The sequence below is a fragment of the Zonotrichia leucophrys genome, chromosome 1 (assembly GCF_028769735.1).
Source record: "Zonotrichia leucophrys gambelii isolate GWCS_2022_RI chromosome 1, RI_Zleu_2.0, whole genome shotgun sequence".
Lineage (NCBI taxonomy): Eukaryota > Metazoa > Chordata > Aves > Passeriformes > Passerellidae > Zonotrichia > Zonotrichia leucophrys.
This window is the reverse complement of record NC_088169.1, coordinates 77,253,788-77,276,771: the sequence shown is the minus strand read 5'-3', so window position 1 is coordinate 77,276,771 and position 22,984 is coordinate 77,253,788. Positions and strand designations below refer to the sequence as shown.

Below are 22,984 nucleotides of genomic sequence, written 5' to 3'. Positions count from 1 at the left end.
CAGAAAGTGATCTTTCTTCTTTATTCCATTCTCCATTCCATTAAATGGCCCCTAGTGGATAAAGTAAAGAATTTTAGCAGCAGTAATATCTGTAAATGTTTGAAATTTTATTATTTCTATTCCTGTAATATGTAAGTGCCTCAAAATCAATATTTATCACATTTTTATGTCATCTCTTTTTTTAATACAAAAATGAAATGCAGACATTATGGCTTAGTGTTCATAAGACATTGAGTAGCAGAGTGTAGAACTCAAGTCACAGATTTACAGTACAATTGGAGGAAAAAACTTGCTAAATAAAACCTCTTGTAAAAATTAAACCTGATTTTCTGAATAATTTTTTTCTTTATTTGGGTTGGAGAAAAAATTACTTTGTGATAACTGTATCATTGTAAAAAAATCTGAAGGAGAGATCTCTTCTATAAATATTGAGGTCCCTTTCTGGCCAGGTGACAAACAAGCCATTGATTCTATCAAGGTTAAATTCTGCCTGTGTTAACTGTTAACTCCAAGGTTAAACTTTGTCCTGTGATCTGCTCAATCCTTTAAATCAGTGTCTTCTTTTGTAATCAGAGGCAGAACAAAAAGGTTATTAGTTTTTAAATCTCCCCCAGCCAAGAAGATCCTGCCTGAAAGGGCAAACACCCAAACACTGGAAAATTTAAGGTGGAATGACATATTTCAGACTGAAGGCCAGGGATAAGATTTACTTCAACAAACAAAGTTTGCCTTTTAAACCCAATTCTAATCCCAGACCAAATTTCAAGATATGGTGAACTAGATTTATTTTGAAGGGGTATGTTTGATATCAATCACAAATTCAGTACTTTTATACCCAGATCTGAACTCAGGTGAACAAGTTTGGGAAGTAGGGACTCTAGCAATGTAATTAGCCTAAAAAATAATGAATGATTAGGGTCAAATCTTGAAAGGTAAAGGATTTTCAGAAAGTATTTTTTTTCATGGGAAGGCAGACCCCAGCAGCATTGAGAAAAGCAACCTATTGCTCTGTAGTGCCCAAACCATGTGAGCTCTGTGATTTGTTAGCCACTTGAAAATCGTATATTATGTTTTTATTCTCTGCTGATCAATTTTATTTATTATTGTATTTCATGTTTGATAACTGGGTATAAAAAATGACTGAGAGGATTTTTTACAGCCCCAGCCAAACCTCTGTAAAGGAGTCATGTATATAAGCCTGAGAGAGATTGATTCCAGTGCACATAGCTCAAAACCTGAATATTTCTTAAAAGTTCTGTTTCCTTTTAGCATCTAGCACAAATGAACAAAAATCTTCATGAAAATGCAGGTGATGATTGTTTTGCCATTCCTGACTCAAGTGACCAAAACAAAAGCTAGAAAGCTAAAGAGCCTAGAGGCAGCACAGCCATAGCAGAGCAATTATAGTGTAATATGGGAAGGTAAGGCCTTAACAATTCCCTTAATATCTCTGCAACTCTAATGGCCTTCATGGTCTCAAAGATCATAAATAATAAGGATGAAAAATATCCTTCTGCAATAATAGACTTTTGTTTCCTAATTTTCATAGGGATACCAAGCAATTGCTCAGTAATTTTTATACATTTCCTGCCAGTTGCTGCAGGCATGTCTCTTGCTAGGGTAGCAATAACCCAGAAGAGCAGGACGTGGTGCAAAGCATCAGTCAATCAGCATTTCATTAAGAGTATGAAATGATGGCATGACATGCAAAGAACATTAAATATGTGTACAGATTTCACTCACTAAAGGGATTTAATGTAAGTTAGAAACATAAGATCTGAAAGATAATATTGTCCCTCAGATGGGTACAGATGTACTGTATTATTTTAAAAGCAAGAATAATTTAATCCTATAGTAAGTTCTGTTTTTATTCAGGGCTAATAAAAGCAAGTGTTGACTACTGTGTAACAACTCAAGACAATTAGTTTCCAGAACAAAGCCTTACCCAAAAGCAAAACCATCCCATTTTAATTTCATTGAAACACAAAACCTGTCAGTGAGTGTGAACAGTCAGCAGGTGTCAGAGATTTAAAAGAAACACCTTAGGAATATAAGGCTCCATCATAAAACCTAAATGAGCTATTTTCAACAGTATTCACTACAAAGGAACATAGGAGATTTCTCTATCAGGACTGATGCTCTTGTAATTGAAGTTTATATAGAAGAAATTTTAGAGGAAATATTGACATTACAAATAATAATGAGGTTCCAAAGCCAAACTTCTGTATGGAAGGAAGCAGGATGTACTATTTTCCTTCTCACTGATGCTTAGGACTAGAAGGAAGGTAGGTAGAAAAGGTGGGGGGATTTTTCAAAAAAAGGGACTCCTAAGAACATCTAAGGCATAACAGACCACTAGGTCTCACTTCTGTGTCAAGTATTTCGATAGAAAATACATAAAAAGGTATGATCATTAGGATTCTATTCAGCACATTATCATACAGTAGTCTTACCACACAGTTGTATACCAGCAACACAGATTTTGACCAGGGAAACTGTGCTTCAGTCTGTATACAGCTTTCCTAAAGAGTCTGAGAGAATATGAACAGAAATGGCCAAGCTGCTTGCGTTTCACATTGTTCTTTACAGGGTCACCCATCAAAGGCTGTTGAGGAAAGTAAATTCTTAGAGGAGCTGAAGTACAGCCCTACTTTAAATTAAAAATATATTAGAAAAAAATCTACTATACGAGTACCTAAACTGTTTGGAGAACTGAGAGATTGTCAGTAAGGACTTATCTGAGATTTCACTATTCAACACATAAACTATCTGGAAGCAAAATGAACAAAGCAATAATACTTTATTAGATATTATCTGTAACGATATTAGGGTGCCACAGTGTATGAACATCAGTTCGAGTACAAAACAGCAAATAGAACTGAATTTTGTAAAAAAATTAAAAAACTCCAAGGAAATAAATAGTGTGAAAGAAAGATATACATCTCCATTATTGCTGTGCAGTTCTCACCTTCACATCTCAAAGTGAGAGAATGGAATTTGAAGAGGTGCCACATGGGCACTAGGAATGTTTAGTAAAGGTTCTTTTTAAGGAAGGCTTAATGGTCTGGGGTTTTTCAGTCTGCTGAAGACATATTTGAGAGGAGATATGATAGATATCCTGTAAAACCATGTAATTGGTTAACTGAGATAAGTCAGAAACTGGTATTCATAGTCACAAAAAATCAGAAAACAGTAAACAAAGTTACAAGGAGTGTAAATAAATTATTAATTTATTGATGTCTTCCAATCCAGAGGGAATGCATTTTTATGATATATTATACTAGCAATCACTTCAGTCTAGGCTAAGGAAAATTTTAATTGACTACCATTTTTTGATGGCCAAGCTTAATTTTAATACCCAGGACACATATGGGGGTTTTTCCTATTAAAAAAAGAGGATTCATAAAGCAATGTCAAAACACTGTCTTGGAGGAAATGGGTCAGTATTGCTAGCCCACATAATACTTGCAGGATAATTATTTTTACAAAGAAATCATCTACCTATAGAATTATTTATAGAATTACATTGTTTGAAATAAAAGCATTTAATGCTTTCTTTTTCTGCCATTTGATTCACTTATGAGACACATTTGGATTTTCTAATTAGACTTAAGCCCCTGATGAAACATTCAAATGTATACATGTTCAGACTTCCTCCAGAACCAAGCTTCTTCAAGGACCTGAGTGACAGTGGGAAAATGAGAGCACAGCCCCACTGGAAAATCCTGAGCCCCACAAGGAACATTTGAAGGCTAGGAATATATGTTTTACAATTTCAGTCTTATGTACTGTGTTTTACTCTAGCAAGTTGTGGGTTGTTTTTTCATCCATCTCTGCCAACTCTTATTCTCTCAGCTGTAAATCTTGTACTCCTCTACTTCCATGTTTCTTCTTATGCTCATTTCTTTTCTTTCTCACATAAGAGATCTCTTTTCTCTCCTGCCTTTTCATCTCTTGTTCCTTTTTGCTTGGTTTAGAGTCTTTTGGAGAATCTTGACTGAATTTATAGATTTAGATTTGTCTTGTTGCTACTTTTTCAACAAGTCAGATTTTACTCCATTTTTGTCATCTAAAAATCTGAACCATTCTTACTTTTTTAAATACAGCCTTTTGCTCCCAAGTATTTCCTACCCCCATAGCCCAAATTCCATCTAACCAAATACAGCTGTTAGGGTCATATTCTTCTCCTTCCATGCCGATTGTATTTTCTCCAAGTGGCATTAAACATAAATTTCTCACCACACCTTATAAAACATAGCTCCATTTCCTTACTGATTTCTCATTTCCTAAACTCTCGTGATTCTTCAAAGCTGTCAATCACTCTACACCAAATCTGAGATAATTTTATTGATTTCCACTTCTATATTTTCCCATTCCTGAATGTTTTCCCATTTCCTAGAATGCTATCTTACAGTACTTAAAGTGTTGTCCTGAAAAGAAATCCTCTTCCAAATTATAAGTCTCACTGAAAATTACATAACTGAAATTTTCAGGTCTACATATCTGTGTTTGTGTCTGTGTACACAAATGCTGCTACATAATTTGAGGGTTTTTCCCTCAGCTTAGAATGTCCTCAGCCAAACACAGCACGATATGTTGATTTATTTGTCCAATTGTGAATGTGCTGGTAAACAAAGGTTTGGTCCATGAAAAGTCTCACTCTTCTATTGATTGCCCATGTTAATCTTCGGACATTTAAACATTAACCCAAGTTTGAAAAAATAAATCTTTTTCTAAAGCTCAATGTTGTGCTGCTGGTAAACTGAAGAACATTTTAGTATATATATATACTGCACCTGGGCACAGCACATCAGGTCAAGTGAGGTTATCTCCATCAATTACCAGCTTTATTGCTGGCAGATTCAAAAAGCAGGCCATGGGTCTTTCTGTGATAATGGAAAACTGATGATATTTCACATTGTAAACATTCGTTATTTTCCAGGTGCGATGGGGGAATATGAACCAAAAATTGAAGTCCATTTTCCTTACACAGTTACAGCTGCAAGGGGAACTACTGTTAAGATGGAGTGTTTTGCACTTGGAAAGTAAGTAAAGATTCATTCTTATTAGATATCATTGTTTATTAAGATGAGACATGCCTGGATTGTGGTTTCATTATTTTGCTGGAATTTTTTTTGTAGACAGTCCTTACTGCATTCTCAAAACAACCAATTGACTAAGTAGCTGACTATGAACTCCCTGTCCAGCCATTTCTGTGGTCACGAATTTAGTCAAATTAACAGTGCCTCTGTCAAAATGAAAAGTACCAATCAAATAAACAAAAACCAGAAAGGTTTTTTAATTGAAAGCTTTACAAGACTCACACCCATTCATTCACAGGGATACTATAAACCAGTAAGTTAGAGTTTGTCCTGCAAAAATGTTGTATTTGGAGAATAAACAAACATTTGTAGAGTTTTCTTCTCTCCCCCATATTAATGATTTATACACAAAGCTAAGAGCAGAATGTCATGATCATGTCCTAACACACTTTGTGGCAGCTCCCATTCTATAGTTTCTGCCTGACCTGATAATACTAGTACAGAATGGGTGTTTGCTATTCATGTCAAGGGGTTTTTACATGTTTGTATGTAAAAGAGTTTAGGGAGAGAAAGGTAAGAGAAACTGAAACTAAAATTACTTCTATACAGTATTGAGATTACAGAATATAGAATGAAAGTGGGAAGATTTCAGTTTTGTGGTAGTAGTTACTATTAGTTACTCAAGTTACTATTATAATTGTTCCCAAGAATAAGGATGGCAATGTTAGTATACAGACCGACAGAACTAAGAGTCATTTCTAGTGATTCAAAGAGATTCTTTCTTCTTGACATATACGCAACTAAAAACAGATATTCTTTCAATGATATTTCTCTAGAGACATTTTAAAAATTGTAACGGGTCGGGTTCTTTCCATAATACCTCATCAAATTCTGTGTGGTGTGTTGAAAACAAACTCACTGTATTGAATTCTTTTCAGCTCCTTTTCATAATGATGTTCTTTCGGACATCTTCTCCCTAGTTTCCAAAGTTATGCTGGTAAATATCATATACCCTGCTTCCTTTTATAGTTCATAGCTTATCAAAAAGCAGGCAAGCTTCTCACAGCCGGGTCTTGATTAAAAAATAAGGGAAGGATTTGTCTTTGTATATCCTTTGGAGGAATTTCACAAAACAGTCTGAGAAATACTATATCTTGCATACCATTTCTTCTTATTTACCTAAGGAGGAACAAAACATAGGAGGTTAGGAGGTTTAAGACAATAGTCTGTTTTGCTGAGGATCATTCCTCCAGCTTGTTCAGCAGGTCTGGCTTTCCAGAGTGACTTTTCAAAGCCTGTCTCTACTACCTGAGAGGGCTTTTGAAATGTTTTATAGCCATTTTGATCTTCATGTGTCACTGGTCACTGGATTTTTTCTGTTCAGATTTTTCTCTTTACAGTTTCTAATTACTGAGTGGATAATATATGTCTGAAAATTACTTCCTTCTTGCTGTTTTTTCATATTTGACCAATACCGAGATGCTCTCAGTGTGCAGGTCAACAGAAAGCATACACAAATAATTAAAGAGAAATTCTGACAAAGTTTTTCAGTTTTATCTATTTAGGTTCAGTGAATTTGATGAAGAAACAGGACACAGCCAAACCAGTCCAAACAAAAGCTGAGAGACCACAGCCCACATGGAGGGAGCCTATAGCGACAGCAGCTTCTGCAAATTCAGTGCCAACATAAATGTAAGCAGTAGTTTAGAAAAAAAATGTGAGACAAGAATTTTTGTAGGCTAGAACACAAGTCTTATGTTTTAGATAGTAAAAATGAGAATGAAGGACAGGAAAGCAATAAATGGAGAGATTCCCTGAGATGCTGAAATAAATGAGGAACAGAGGCTGATTGCTCCAGGCTCTCTCCTGTCAGAAACTGCCAAGTCAATAGTTGGCAATGCGGCCCTTTTAGACTCTAGGCTATGGTTGAAGAAGTAACCAACATATTACTTCTTATTTTCCTCATTTTGCTGGAATTAAATTACAGTTGCTGACAGATTACAAGTCAACTTTCCAGTGAAAAGGAGGTATGACACACATTGTCCTCTGCAACCATCACTGAAAGGCAAGAAACAGACCTACTGATACATTCCACCTTCAGCACTGTGAGATTTAGTAAACTCTCTCAAAAAGATTCAATCACTATTCAGAAAGGAAGGTGAAGATGACAGGAAGACTTCGATTAGGTGATTTCATTTTTTTTTACTTGGTGCTAATCTTTAATAAACAAAAAAATCAAGACCACCTTAATGACCAAGGAATTTAAGGTTGCCTAATAAGACCCCATTTGCTGCTGAAGTAATGGGCAGCTATTTTTACCATGCACATTCCTTATCTTCTTTTCCCAGCCATTAATGCACAATCAAATCAGCTGAGCTGAAATTGCTTTCAATTTGATACGGTAATAATTACATGAATGACATTTCAGGCACCATTTGAAACCTGGAGGCTGAGGTGAGAAGTAGAAATGCATCAAATTTCCTCTTCATTTTCATAATTTTCTTTTTTTGTCCCCATTTCTTTTTCCTAATGCCTTGTAGAGGTTGTTGCTTGTTACCTTGCCATAGGTCCCATTTGCTAAACTGAAGCAACAACTAATTTGGCCCTTTTTTATTTAGTATTCAAACTTTATATTTTGAATTCTTATTGAAAATAACCCTGGGTTTATTGCAGTCTTAAAACAAATATGCCGCTGGTTTTCTCCTGCTTTAATTTAACTGTCTGAAATACTCTGCTCTCTCCACTGTAATTGTGAGAATGACAAATGTTCCAGTGAGATTTCCTGAAGTAGGCATTTGGCAAATATTCCAGCAAGATCCTTGTCTTCAGTTACAGATTAATGATTTATTAATAATGTTTATTTAGCACTGTCAGTCACTATGGCTGAAAGAATTGAAGCTCTAAAGCTTTTGTCTTCAAACTAAAGTCAAATATCTTAATTGCTTGACAGAGATAAATTTTCTGAGAAGGATTTTATTCTGACCCAAGCAATATGTAGCTGATTCAGTTACAAGTGAAAATATTATGTTACTGATGCCACTTACAAACAGACTTTGTAGCTGCTAAAAAATTCAAAGCAATGAAGGAGTGAAATGTCTCAAGATTATCTAATTTGCACTAGACAGAGATTCTTATCATGAGCATCAGTCATTGTCTAAGAAATCACTGCATAAATCAGTGATTTACTGCTGAGATTTAACAAGACATGAAAAACAGAGGAGCCAAACAAAATTTACTGCATATATATCAAAGTGTGCATACTGCAATTAGTGGCCTTTTGTGCTGGATATATATGCTGGCCCAAGGCTGCTTTTTATAGACATATTCACTGCCACATCTACACAACAACTTATGTTTCAGTGACATCTATATTTGATATATATGTACCTATATATAGTATATAGATATGTTTTCTGCCACCCATTTAAATATGTAATTTCTATTATAAATATTTGAATTTTCTTTGGTCCCTAACAAATCAGGGGATCCTATCTTTTAAAAAACCTGCTAAAAAACCACTGACAATAACAAGGTATTAACATTTTCCATTTATTTTTAGCTTTCCACCATAGCAAAAATACTTCTTTTTAATTTGCAGAATTGCTACATCCTGGTTAGTATTTACAGAAAATGTTGTTAAAATAAATAATTGAACAGAAAAAGAAAAAATCTGGATGGAAGAATTCAAAATATCTAAATTAATAAAAATAATTCTAAACAACAGTATGTTAATGTTTGCTTTTGAGTAATAGCTTTCACTGCTTGTGTCTTCTCTTATTTAAAAAAACAAGGTAATTATTTGTAAAACTGTGTATTATACACACACCCTACCTGACCCTCACACTTCAGCTTTTTCCTCAGTGCATTTTTGTTTGTGCATTACACCAGACTTCTACTTTATTTTCCATATAAATGTCACATTTCATTGGTTTTCTGGCTCTGTCAGAAAAAAAAATTGAATTTGTATTATGATAGTGCCAGCAGCCAATTTTGAGTGAGTAATCATATTTTATTTCTCATTAAAACAAATTACAAGATCTGGGGTATTGAAGTACTTGTAGATTACCAGAGTTTTCAATCTTTGCTCTTAAAATAAGTTCTGTATAGACTGCCAAAAGGATTGTTTTGCTAAAAACAAACAAACAAAAAAACCTTTATGCATCCCTTTATTTATACTATGGTTATTTTTAAACCATAGAGATCAACACAGATATTTGAATCAAAAGCATCAATAAACAACAGTGCTGACAGACAATTTTTCTTATGACTCATTGACTTGTTTTTCTGCATTTTTGAGAGACTATTTTACGCTTATGCTATTTCTGTACAATAGTAACATACACATCATATACCAACATTCTCTTTAAATGCCAGGTTATTTCACTTTGGCAATATCAAAACTATGTTTTTGATTTGACATATACTTAGTTAATTATAAGAATAAATTAACACTATTTATTTTTGTTACTGAAGTAAAATGAGGCAGATTTGATAGAGTGTTGTTCATTTTGTCATATTTAATATTGCCTTAATAATTCTATTGTTAACTTTGTTTGGAAAGGATTTATAGCTCAGTTGTAAACAATCATCCCATATGTAGTAGGGCTTGCAAGAACTCAGCTGAAAGTCCTTTTAAAAATCTTCCTTTCTAAATGAAATGAAATAAAAAGAAGATGAAGCTATATATATTTAAGTCATACAAATTAATGAAATTTATGACTTTTAATCTAAGAAGCATTCAAAAATGTTCTATTGAAATCATGAACTCTGAATCAATTCAAATTAATAAATGTCTCAAAGTTTTAAATCCATTAAATATAGTCGTTTTGTTATCATCTGTTCCTGATTTCCTTTTATTAGACTTTTCTAATTTTTCTAATTGATCTTAAGCTTTTATAAGAAATGCTATTATTTGTTTCATGGCACTACCAACATTTTCATTGCAGACTATATACCTGTTGTGGATACACCATCCTGGAAGTGTTTAAGACAAGGTTGGATGGGGCTCTGAGCGACCTGGTCTAGAGGAAGGTGTCCCTGCCCATGCCACTGGGGCTGGAACTCAATAATCTTTGTTTCCTTTCAACTCGAGCAATTCTATTAATCTATGTAGGGAGACCTTACTACAAACTTTTCACTATGCAGAAATAAGGGCAAGGTGTTTGGATAAGTCAGTATAATACCTAAGCAAAGATCAGAGCGGCCAAATAAAAAGTCTTTATGCTCTGGTGAAGAGCATTTGATTGTAACTGTGGAGAATTGCATGAATTTTTGCTCGTGTGGCTCATTAAGCCAATGACACAGGGTAATGGCTATGAAGCAGTTTTCTAGATATTGCAAACATTTTTGCAGGTACAAAAAGATAGGCTTTGCAAATCCACATTTTAAAGGGCTGTTTCAGTGAGATCTGGAAAATAATGTAATGATGAAGAGAACAATTTCAGAAAAGAGGGTTAAAGACACCCAGGAATGAATCTTTGGTCAGAGGTTTCATAGCACCTGATTCCTTTTTTTCCTCCATCTGCCACATAATTATATGAGATTTTTGTAGGAAAAAGAAGTTGATAAACAGTAGTATTATAATGAGTCACAGATCCAGGTTGCACACTTCTCCATCTAGCACGTGCAGTTATCCATCTGGTCTCTAACACACAGTGGAATAGAAGATTCCAGCGTTGCACCATTGTTTCCTAACTTCAAGGGACTGACTTTAACCCTCTCTGCTCTTCAAATCTGTGAAATAAGGCTTTTTACTTTCAGATCATCAGTTAAAACTGTCAGCCAAGTCTTGCACATATTTCTCCTTGGCTTCTGTCCTCTGGTTGGCTTATCTTGGCAAATCCAGTATTACCTACTGGTCTTGAATATTTCCACACAGGTCTTCCAAGATTCTTCCCCCAAACCTGGCAGAAGGCATCTCCTTTTAAGAACTGTCAAGAGAACCAGATAAAATGTTCCTGTAATCAGACCCCTTTCCAGTAATCTAGAAATCCTCTCATGAGGATTTCTATTCTGGGATCAGACTATTTTCTAACCTAAGTCTCCTTGTTATCAGCATGAATCCACATCTTGCTTCATCCCTGGTGTGGTGCTAAAGAGTAGCAGAGCTAGTGTGCTGGTGATACTCAAAATTAGCCTCTGCTAATTTTGCACTGAAACCCAGGGCATTGACATGAGTGAGCAGTCAAGGCAGCAAGCAGTAGATGAGTATTAGTGGACATAGTCCTGGGAACAGAGCACGCTTCACTGATGTGTATATATATATATATATACATACATACATACATGTGTACAAAATAAAAAAGAACAACCTCTGGCGCATAAATCAGGCTTCATTGTTTTTAGAGCTAAGTATGACACTTCTGTTGTCAATGTATTTGGGACATGTCAGCAGATCTGTGTTTTTTTCTCTGAGGATAAGTTGTCTTTTCCTTGGACAACTGTATGAAGCTTCTCAGGGAGTGAGTGTCTCTTTGCTAAGGATTCTGATAGCTCATGAAATAGACATTCAGTCCTGGAAGTTGCTTAGATATTGTCTTTTGGAAAATATTAAGCTACTTGTGTTTTTCCATTAGCACTAAACAGTCCTTTCCTGTTCCCACAATAATGGTGGCACACAGAAACACCTTTGATATTAAAGGTAACCTGGCATTAAATAAGTAATTTTAGGTGCTGTACATCCAATTAATTGTTGAAACTTGGATTGAAATATTAAGTCCTTTTCGTACATGTAGCAGAATTACTGTGGGAACAAGGCATGTTAATAATTTAACATTTTCAAGCCTCAAGCTATTTCACATTGTAGAAGTCCACAGGTAGTAATTTACCATCAAAACCAAGGTTTAGCATGATGTTCTATTTTTCATCTACAGGCCACAGAGACATTAATTGTTTGTTTTCTCTTTTTAAAACAGAGAAACTATGTCATAGAGTATTAATCTGATTTCATTATTTGCCCAAAATGAAACTGCGTGATAGATACAAAAATTTATATAGAAATACCTAAGTTCCATAGGACAAAAAAATCATGTTACTTCACACCAGTTCTCTCTACTGCAAAATATTTTATCAATCCTATCAGATGCCAGATCTGGAAGCTGTGGAAACCACTTTTAAATTTTATTGATAACAAAATACTTGCAAGAAGGAAATAAATACTCTCTGCAGAACATTTGTCAATGTTATAAATAAGGGTTTCTTTTCCCCTCAAGATAAGGTTGTGATGCGAGGACATCTCATCTTTTTAAATGCAGACATGGCATCTTCAAGTTGAGTTTGTTTATATGACAAAAATAGATCCAGGATTCTCTTTCTTTTTTTTTTTTCCCTTTGATAGCAAATATTTTTTATATCAAATAAATATTTCTAAGACTTTCATCAATTTCAAGTTCATTTTCAGCTCATGCTGAATAAGTATTTGTGTTATAAGGTGCTAGAGCCAAACTGGATTTTGTTCCTGATTTTCAGGCTGGATTTGTTTCTGTTTTCTTCTAAGTGGACTTGTTCTTAAATAAACTTTGTAATACTGTTACAGATATTGCAATCATTCATAGCAATGTAATAAAGATTTTTCAGTAAATCTCAAGTAGTGCTTCCAGGCCTCATTCTACCTCACTCTAAACCTAAAATTTAAATTTGATTGCTTTTACTGTATGGCATAATGAAAGTGGGAGAAAAACCTACCAAACTAAGTCTGTGTCAGCAGAATTTCATTCTTGAAGAACCAATATTACCAATCTCTTTTCTTTCTCCCACAGAACCCTTGAAGAAAATTTATAAATGTTACTAAAAACTGTTTAGTAACTTGTGCAGCTTTGCAGCTTTACTGTAGGTTTAAAGATGGAGGAGCTTTTTTTTATTGTTATTCAAAATTACTACCCAGAAGCATATGTGTAGACTTTCTCTCTGTGTCAGGGTCTGAGAGGATCAGAAGGAAACAAATTCTAAGATTTCTCAGGAGAAGGTCACCAGAGTTACCACTGTTATATTTCCCTTAAGGATTTGCCACAAAGAAATAAATGAATATGGTACTGTGGCAAAAGAGCCTTAAATGCAGCTTTTCTGGAAATCATCACACTCGTCTTCAAACTCTGTGTCTGATCAGCAGGTTCAAAGCCATCTTGCACTCTTCAGACATGCTAGATTTTTGTTCACATTTGCATCCTCATTGATGGTATGTCACAATTTTTGGGATTTTTGGACTCATTGTAACTAGTCTTCCTCATCTTCTGGATCTGTACACATATGCTGGTCATACCTGCACAGCAGAGTCCGGACATCCTAGATCAATGTGCTAGCTAAAGAAAATCTGCCTAGGCAAAATTTAGAAGAGAGAAAAATGACAAAAAAATTCAGTTATAAAATAACACAAGACAAATAAACACAGTTCTACTGCAATACTGTAGCCCTGAATATCTGTATGAACACCTGCCAAATATGTCATCTTTTCAAAGAAATTTTCTGCTTCAAAGCATTATCTCTTAAAATCATGGATTCTTCAGGTATTATCCCCTTTAGTAAAACAGCAGGTATCATTTATGTCTTTTGCTTTTCAAATTGTTTCAGATTCCTCTTCTCAACAGCCTTGATCACAGGCTGGTGATAATCTACCTGTTAGGTCTTTAATATTTTTAGAATAATGTCCACTTCAGAATGCCCCCAGACACATGCTGAGGTAGAGTGTGATACTGAGACTAGAAAAAATGGTTACTGAATGGCTGAGGAAAAACAGAGCTTATTTCCATCATTTTTAACAGACATGATGGCTCATTACCTCCTCAATCTCACCATATAAATACCATCCACAATCCTGTGATGGCAGGAATATAATATGGAGTTTTGCAAAGAGGACAACAACACCAAATACATAGGAGGAGATATTCAGCTCTTTCTTATTAAATTTTTACCTGTGCTGCTGCCATTTCATCAAGACTAAACACCATTACCTAATTTTTAAATGCAAACCCAAAAGGTAGTGGAATAGCTTTTCCAGTTTCTTCACTATTTGTCAAGCCAAGACCTTTGCCTGTTGTGGTCTTCTTTGATTACACACTCATTTGTTCGTGATTAACTCTAATTTAAGAATTTGGAAAAACATTTAAATCACCAAAATTGTTGATTATATCATCTAACTTAGGGTATGGACAGCTACATTATCTAAATTTAGCTGTTGAATAGTTAGGTTTGAAGAGTGAGACATCAGTTTAGTCTCTGGTCAACCAGTAAAGAGCGACTCTGGAGTATAATTCACTGCAAATAATGAACCATTATAGAAAATGAATCATCTTTATACATGGCACTATTTTAGATGCTAGAGATGCTCTAACATGCCATCATTTAAAGTGTGAAGAAAATGCTGTGGAGCTGGATATGCAGCCAAGCAGGCACTGTCCTTGCTCTGTGCCATAAAGAACAAGCTAATAGTGGTGATAAGTGGTGGTATGTCCACATTAATACATGACACTCATATATGCAATAGATATTTTCAGCACAGTCATGGGCATCTGTTGAGGAGACTTGCAGACCTGGACTTGTTCCTGTACACTGTCTTCAAAATCATCATCATTTGCTTCTATTCTCTTTTAATTTTTAAATCACCATACTCACGGCTGCTGTATTTCATGCATTTCAGTTCTAACTATATTTCAAAAACCAAATGAATGGAAAAGTGGCTATTATGTCTCATAAAACTCTGAAAAGATTTATATGGGACATTCTAAAGGTAGATGTCCATGGTTGATAGGCATTCCTGAAATCCTCAACATTTTAACCTCATAATTATCCTATAATAATGAAAGATACTCAATACAGTTGCAAGACAGGAAGGTGTAAGAAGGAAAAGGGTTTCTTTCTAGTCCCCATTGGCATGCAGAGGTTTACAAGATATATTATGATGTGCACCTGTGGGTTTGAAGACACAGCTCAGAACAGTGATGCATGGTAAAGAGAAATTGTGTGGAGCGGAATTGAAATTACTGTCGTAGATAAAATATTTCAAAATATCACATCAATCTGTACCAACCAAGTATAGAAAAAGTAATCTATGCATTCCTATTTAAAATATTCTTGAAATCCTAGAGCTCAGATCCAAGGAAAGGATAATTTAAATTTCAGACATTATTCCTATTTCTTCCTCTCCCCTTTCCCAAAATAAACATGGACTTTAGGTATGTCATAAAATTCTTTCACATATGAAATTGACAGGAAGAAGAACAACTTCCAATAATTTTTTAAATGTTTTTATTTCTATGTTTTATTGAAAATTGTGAAGCATTACAGCTAATTCAACAGCACTCATCCCAAAAAACATACTGCTGAAAACCAACTCTCACAATCTCTTGTGTGCAAATGCAAAGGTAACATTATGACTCATATTTTCTTCAAACTCAAAGTGTACAAGCCCACAGTGATGTCTATCCCAGTCACCATGGACCACTTATTTTTTTTATTTCAATCCAGAATAATGACAAGTTTAAAGATGGTATTTCTGAAATCAAATAAGGTTTTTCTTGGTGGTACTAGGACTTACCAGTAGTATTCAGATGATTTTTTTTTTCCAAAAATGAGGAGAAATCTTGTCTTTAAACTCAACTGAAGCTCAAATAAATTTATTCACAGGAGTTGAATGTAGATGTTGTGACAATAAACAAGGAAACTTTATTCCCATAAAAATCTGCTGGGACCAAAATAAAAATGGGTTATATTGGTTATAAGATTCAGTAATTATCCATATTACATTAAACTCATATTAATGCTAGAAATAATTCTGCAGTTACTCTATTTTTCAAAAAGCTGTGGATCATTTGAAAAGATTAAAAATATGCATATGTTTTTGGTTTTTTATGGTGAACTTCAGGAGTTTTCTAGAACAGTCATGCAGTTTTATTCTTTCACATTCTCACTCATATGTTTCATTTAATTCTCATAGAAGTCACAGAGGAGAGATAGGTATAGATATATTTTATTTCAGATGTAAAATTCATGTCACTTGTGAGTTATGCAAGGAAAATAAGCTTCATTAAACAGAACTACAAGTTTTCTGCAAATACTGATTTGCAATATGGGAGTACTTTCCTTTGAAATCATTAAATCTGCTCAGCTAAAGTAACTTTATCTCCTTGGAAATTTCCACTTACTACCTCATACTGATGAAGAAATAACTGAATTGTTTTAAAATATGCTTCCTTATGAACCAGACAACCAGTTTCCTCTGTGTTTGCATGTTATACACATTTACTTGCTGCAGAAAACACAAAAGCAAATTTTTAAAAATTTGCTTAATATAATTTAAAGGAATGTTTCCAAATACAGGAATTTCAGAATAATCTCATAGCAGCTAAATGAGACAATTTTCATTGTTTATAAGCTCTTGAATTTTTCTCAGAAATATATACTACCAAAAAAATTCTTTCATTAATACTATTCAGCAGAACCCATTTTCCTCCATGACAATAGACAAAAAGCATTTTTATCACTGATTTTACTGGAAGCAAGGCTGAAGGCCAAATAACTATCAAAAGGCAGCAAGCATGACACCCTTAATGTCCCAAATAAAATGTATCTGCACACTCATTTTAGTCATAAAGCAGCAGTTGCTGAGTCCTATTACACTGTACCAACATAAAGAATTCCTATTCCTACTGTGGACTTGTGTTGTGATAAATAAGAGTTACACTCTTATCTGTCCATGGTGAATGCTTTGCAGCCAGAAATCATGACACAATTATATTCAATATAAAAAGAGGACAAGCATACAAGGAGTTAACCCTTTAGGCTGAATGTAAAACAGAAAACTTGCACAATCTCCACAAGTCACTCAAGAAAGAGTCTAAATTTGAATATCAGAATAAATTGTGCAATAGGGAATTAAATATGAGAGCTAAAGAAGGGAGAGAAGAAACTAAGATTGTTATTTTTACTACATCTGATATATACAGACAGGTATTAAAGTATAGCAAATAAAATGTGTAGTTAAGGATGTGAAAGGGATTACATAACTGATGGGACTAAGACAGAAAGTTTTGCTAGTGCATCAGAAAAAAATGCCCTTCATATTTAAAATTTAACATGTTGAAGTACTTTAATCAGATAAGAAAGGGAAGTTCTTTTGGTCTTTAACTGAAAAGTATGTAAAATACTTCTTATAGGAAACAAACTTTACAAATCAGAACTATACAATCTGTAGAAGAGCCCTCAAACCAAACCAAACCCACAAGACACCAAAATTTGAAATCAGTCATCAAGAAATTAATTTAAGGTTCAAAATGAGAAAGATACAAAGTTTCTATGGTGATAGTGGGGAAAAAATAAAAAAAGAGGTCTTTCAATCCCCACCTATCACATGATCCAAAAACATTTATAAAAAGAAAAATATATACATAACTGGAGTGCTGGAGAGAAGAGACCAGACTGTTTGGCTTAGCAAGGAGAAACAAAAACTGTTCCATACAAGTATTTCCTCTGTGGTGGACAGTGATGAAAGATCATTTTGCAATGATAATGAGATATTGCAGGAACCACGTGCCAGAGATGAATACATACACATTCACAGTAAAGTTCATTTTGTCAGGTTAATTAATCAGTGCAGCAAACTGAGAAGAAAAATAATTCTTTTCTCTTTCTGGTATATTAAAATTAATTCCATATTGGACTATGTGTTGGTTTTGTAAGGCAATGATGTTAATAGGCTCAATAAAATTCAGGGATCTGTGGCACTCAGGAGTTAAAATTAGACAAATCTTCTGATAATCAGGTACAAGTTTGGGAATTGTCTTAATCTCTATAAAATACTAGAATTTGGAGCATCTTGTCTGCAAGTTTGAATACAACTACAGTGATTCACATTACTGCATGTGATTCTAACAGCTTGAAGAATAACCAGAACTTGCTAGTCACATGCTTATTTTTTGTGCCTCAAACTGGATACCCTGAAATATTTAGAGAAAGGTGATATTGTTAATGAAACTCCCTACATTTATAGCAAGTGAAAGTCAGCAAATGATGACAGCAATTCATAGTGGTTTTGAATATAAACTAAATATATTTGAACTATTATGAAGTGCTTTTCCTCATCAAAATTGCCACAAGGCCCTGTGTTTATATCTAAACGTAGACTTGAAATAAATACAAAATATGTTTTTCAAAAGTTCAGTTTTGCTATGTTGTCCTCCAAGCTTCTTGTGAGTACCTGAAGCAGACCAGTTTTCAGCGCACAATCAAATATTTTTTATTAACAGTTCTATTTTTTTTCCCTCTTAAATACCTGCCATATTTAGAAAAATGTATGTCTGTAGCATAAAGCCCACTGGGTGCACAATGGCTGATGAGTTTTTGAGCTAAAAAGAAAATTTTATGAGTACAAACACTTTTTAAGGCATTTTTTCCCCAAGTCTGAATGTAAGTGATCCAGGGTCCTCACAGACCTCTGTGGAACAGCAAGTTGCAGTGAAAAACCCTTCTGCTGCCACAAGCAAGAGTGTAATGCTGTGAGACAGTGACAGGAACAGCAGTGCCATTAACATGTCTTGTCATACAACCATTTTTGTAATTTGAATAATATTGTAAGAAAAATGTCTCCAAACCTGTGGTCACTTAAATTTACCTAAAAAAGAAATTCCTCACCTAGACAGATATTTTTATTTATTGAGCTGAACTACATTTTCATTACAGGAAAATTGGGATGTTTTGGAATTTTCTAAGTTCATCCAAGTTTTGAAGTTATTTTTGTTGACCTATGGAGTGGCAGCATTCAGGAGGAAATCATATAGTCCTAAAGAAACTCTTGAGAGGGTGATTTCTAGTGATTTATTTCATCTCGGTAGAAACAGCCTCCCCTGTGGATGAAAGAGACACATTCCATGTAGCAATCCATTTATTAAGGATTCCCTATAGAAAGTGAACTAGATCAACCATTATATGAACCTTAATTGTGATTATGCTTTATTGCTACTTAGATTATTAAGTGTTTAAACTACCAGATAACAGAATCTATATTCTCAATAGTGGAAGAGTGTTAACATTAATTTTACTAAATATTTCAGCCCTGTTCCAACAATCTCTTGGAGGAAAGTTAATGGTCATAATCCAAGTAAAGCCCGCCTGAGAAAATCCCAAGCTGTGCTTGAAATACCTAATGTGCAGCTCGAGGACTCAGGAATGTATGAATGTAAGGCTGAAAACTCTCGTGGAAGAAATGTCTTCAGAGGACAGCTACAAGTCTACAGTAAGTGTAACTGCACACAGCATTGTCCTGAAATGCTTTGTCCACACTTAAGGCTTTGGTCACACGTGAAGCATTCCAAGGTTCAGCAGAAACAAGATACCTTGATATATAGAGTATGCACCTTATACCAACAATAGTTTTGAAATAAGGTATATATTAGTATTCCTTAATATTGCATTAAGGTCTGAAACGTAAATAATGTTGACTTCTTTGAAGAATTGACTTAAATATAATTTCATATGGGATTTGTTGTTTTTTTTTAAATTAAAGCATAGAGCTATAATTTTGAAAGTCTATTTCTTTTCATTAGGATATAACAATGACAAGCAACCTAAACATAAATTATCTGTCAGAAAACAATGCTGTAAATGTTTTAAGATTATTAACATGCTTTTACTAACATTTAACCTGTGCCACGCTTGGGTGCTGAGCTTTGTCAAGTTCCTTGTACTGGAATGAGAACTTAAGAAGGATTTGTTTCTTCCAGAAAATTTTCAAGGCATGCACAATTTCCAAAAGTTCTGATCTTCACAAAGTGAAGCAAAAAAAAATTTTTGAATGTCCATAAAAGATTAAGTCACGCATCAGGTTGAAAATAAAAAAGGAACTCTGAAAATAAAAATATTTGACAAACCCCATGAATTCTATATTATACTGTTTCTGCCTTCTAGGGTCCAGAAAAAAAAAACCTATGTATTGCATACCATGAATACTTACAAGTTAAAGTTTGGCATATATCACACGTAAGCTTGAGTCCCACTACTTTTAATCAATTTAAGTCACACTACCTTGTATCATTCCATGAACCCTACAACCTTAAATGCTTAGCAGAGGACTTAAAGGTCCTCTGTGTGAGGTTATGCAACAGATCTTTCAAACTGAATTGTTTTCTGTCTTCAAAGATCCCAGCCAGTAGAATTCCAAATGCTGCAGTTTAGATAGAAATGTCTATGGAGTTTCTCCTCTTAATTTTCTTTTTATTTTCCTGATTTCAGCCAGTGGCTTCTAATGCCTTCTCCCCATCAGTAAATATAAAGAATTCTCTGTATTTGTTACACACTCTCATCAAATAACTCTAGACCAGGATAGTATATTTAGTTTATTTTCCACATATGTCAATATTTTCAGGACCCTAATCAATTTTTGGTCTCCCCTGGCTTTCCAATGTCTTTATCTTAACTCAGTTGATTTTAGTGTGTTCCAGCATATCTCTGAATCATGATTCTTTCCTTGCTTTTGATTCTCATCCACCTAGAGACCAGGGGAGCCTTTTTTCGTCAATTTTTTGTATTTACTGGAAAAATTATGTGATGGTTAAGATGACAGTCTGTGCATTTAATTCCAGATTCTCCATCTTGCACTTGCAGCAAAGTTTTTATAAGACTTTTGCTGAAAACAACAGTCAAAAAAAGCCCAGCACCTACTCTATGCTTCCTACTATGACAATACTCCACTGGTATTTCTCAAATTCTTGCTAAAAATTACTTCCATGAAAGTATCGCAGCTTCTGCCAGGCACCTGAGGGCCAGGGGAATTTAGCAGCTGGTCTTTCTCTACAATGTTTCTTAAAATATAAGACATTCAGGAAATTTAATTTGAGTTATAAGATGTATCCCACACATCTCATACACTTCCTACCTGTTTTTTAGAGCTGTGAAACTACTAGATGCCAAAGCAGTGTATGAAAGTGTTATAATTATCACTGCTTCCCTCTTTCACAGTTAAAAGACTATAAAATGTGCTCTTCAAGAGAGAAGGTAAGATGCTATAAAATGAAATTATTTCTTCAAGGGCACCATGCAGGTCTGTGGCATAAAATGACAACAAACATGATAGAGTGTTCTACACAACTCTTCATCTCTCATAAGCCTTTTGCTCTGAGCAGAAATAAAGCTCTTACTCAAATCCATGGAATACATTTACAATGTTAGTTTTGTTGTATTCTGTGTAGATAGAAATATTAATTTTTCATTCTCTACCATTGTCTAAGTTATATTTTTATAGTCTCTGCCTTTAAGGGATAAAGCACAAATTTAGCTCATTGGGGTTTTGTTTTGCAGTAATTCAGTACAATTTCTTTAACACTTTAGTAAGAGAGGTCACTTCATATTGTCTCACTCCTCCATTAACAGATATGTGAGACTAGCACATTAAGTTTCACCTATCTGCATCAGCAGGCAGCAAGGTCAGAACAGATTACAGAGGGTTTTCAGGCGTACAGTACCAGCAGTGAACTCCAATACAGCAGGACAAGAAGCACAGGCTTTACTAGCCCCCAACAGGTGCCTTTCCTTGGCCTCAAGATAAAATACTCCCCATGGAGCCACTCCCAGCCTTCAGTGCTCATGGAGAGAGCATGTGTGTCTCACCGGCCTACAAACCCTGGCTACTCTTTCCAGAGGTGCGAGAGGGCTTGTGTGAGAAGGCTTCTACACAAAATTGAGCCAAATGTTACTTCACAAAACACTCAATTTCCTCTGCTGACAGCTGGTATTGCAGGATTTAGGGGCATTATCTGAAACGGCCTTTTCTGCTGTACCTTTTGTTCATAACAACAGTCAACATGAATTATTTACCTGTAAGCTCGCTGTCTTTCCACTGACATCTTATTCCTCCAGGTGGCAATGATTACTTTGGCTCAGAAATTCAGATATGGGCCGTCATTTCTTTACCAGGGGTTTCTTGTAAAATTTCCGAGCAGTTTGTAGGACCAGCTGTGTCATACTGCGGTCTCACAATTTGCATATCTCTGTAGGAATTCACTTGCTGTCTGTTTGAATCTTCTTCATCCTGTCAGTTGCATCTGATCTGGGTCACCACAGAGCATTTTGGAGAAAGCCCAGGACACCCAGTCTGCCTGTCTAGTCACATTTAATCACAAACTAGTGATTTCTTGCTTCTTACCTGCTGCTGCAATCCAGATACTCCATGACTGCCTGATGCAGCTGACAGTTTGGATGTTGTTCAGAAAGCACTGTTTTGGATGCTGACAACTTCAGATTATTGTAGTCTCAGCACTTAGTGGAAATTCAGCTGTAGGCATTAATAACATAATTTTTACAATGCCAGGAATCCTCTTATGCGTTGCAACCTATTTTGAGAGGTGTGATTTTCCCCCAAGTGATCTGCTCATCCTGTAAGTTTCTGGGAAATTTTATTCAAGCTCAAATTGATTAATAGAAGAGAGCGCAAAAACTAAAACATGAGTGGATAAATTTGCTATTAGCCTTTTCGTTTCTCCTCAAATTTTTGCTAACAGCATTTTCCTAATGGTAAACACTGGGATGACCAATTCCTGCTTTCCCTCTCACTCTTAACTTTTTGGGTTTTTTTCTATGTTTCCTACTCACTACTGCCAGGATCAGCAGGGGATGGTGATGTGAAGTGATTATAAAAACACATTTTTGGCTGTTTTTCTTTTGGCTGTATCTCAGTTCCCTCATTCTGCACATAGCAGTGCCTTCCTGGCAGCTGAAGGGAAGGCTCACCATAACACAAGAGTGGAACAAGCACCTGACAGCAGGAATATTCTGTAATGCAGTGTAATTGACAATACTGATTTTAAAATCTATTTTAATTACTTCCCTATAAAAACTGAACAGGAAAAATGTCCACTCCTGCCACTACAGGTTAGTCCCACACAGTAAAACTGGCTAGAGAAGAGATTTTGTAGTAAAAAAAGTAAATTAGTTTTAAATTTTCTATCTTGATTTTCTCACTT

General features: G+C 34.9%; 1 protein-coding gene across 2 annotated transcripts in view; it reads left to right on the top strand.

Moving 5' to 3' along the window:
• Positions 1-22,984, top strand: part of CNTN5 (contactin 5) — a 607,907-nt gene that overhangs the window by 458,409 nt on the left and 126,514 nt on the right. For both annotated transcript variants that reach the window (XM_064718603.1, XM_064718594.1), the window contains exons 9-10: positions 4,943-5,045; positions 19,082-19,263. In XM_064718603.1, the coding sequence (XP_064574673.1) occupies positions 4,943-5,045; positions 19,082-19,263 (285 nt within the window). The remainder of the gene's footprint in view (positions 1-4,942; positions 5,046-19,081; positions 19,264-22,984) is intronic.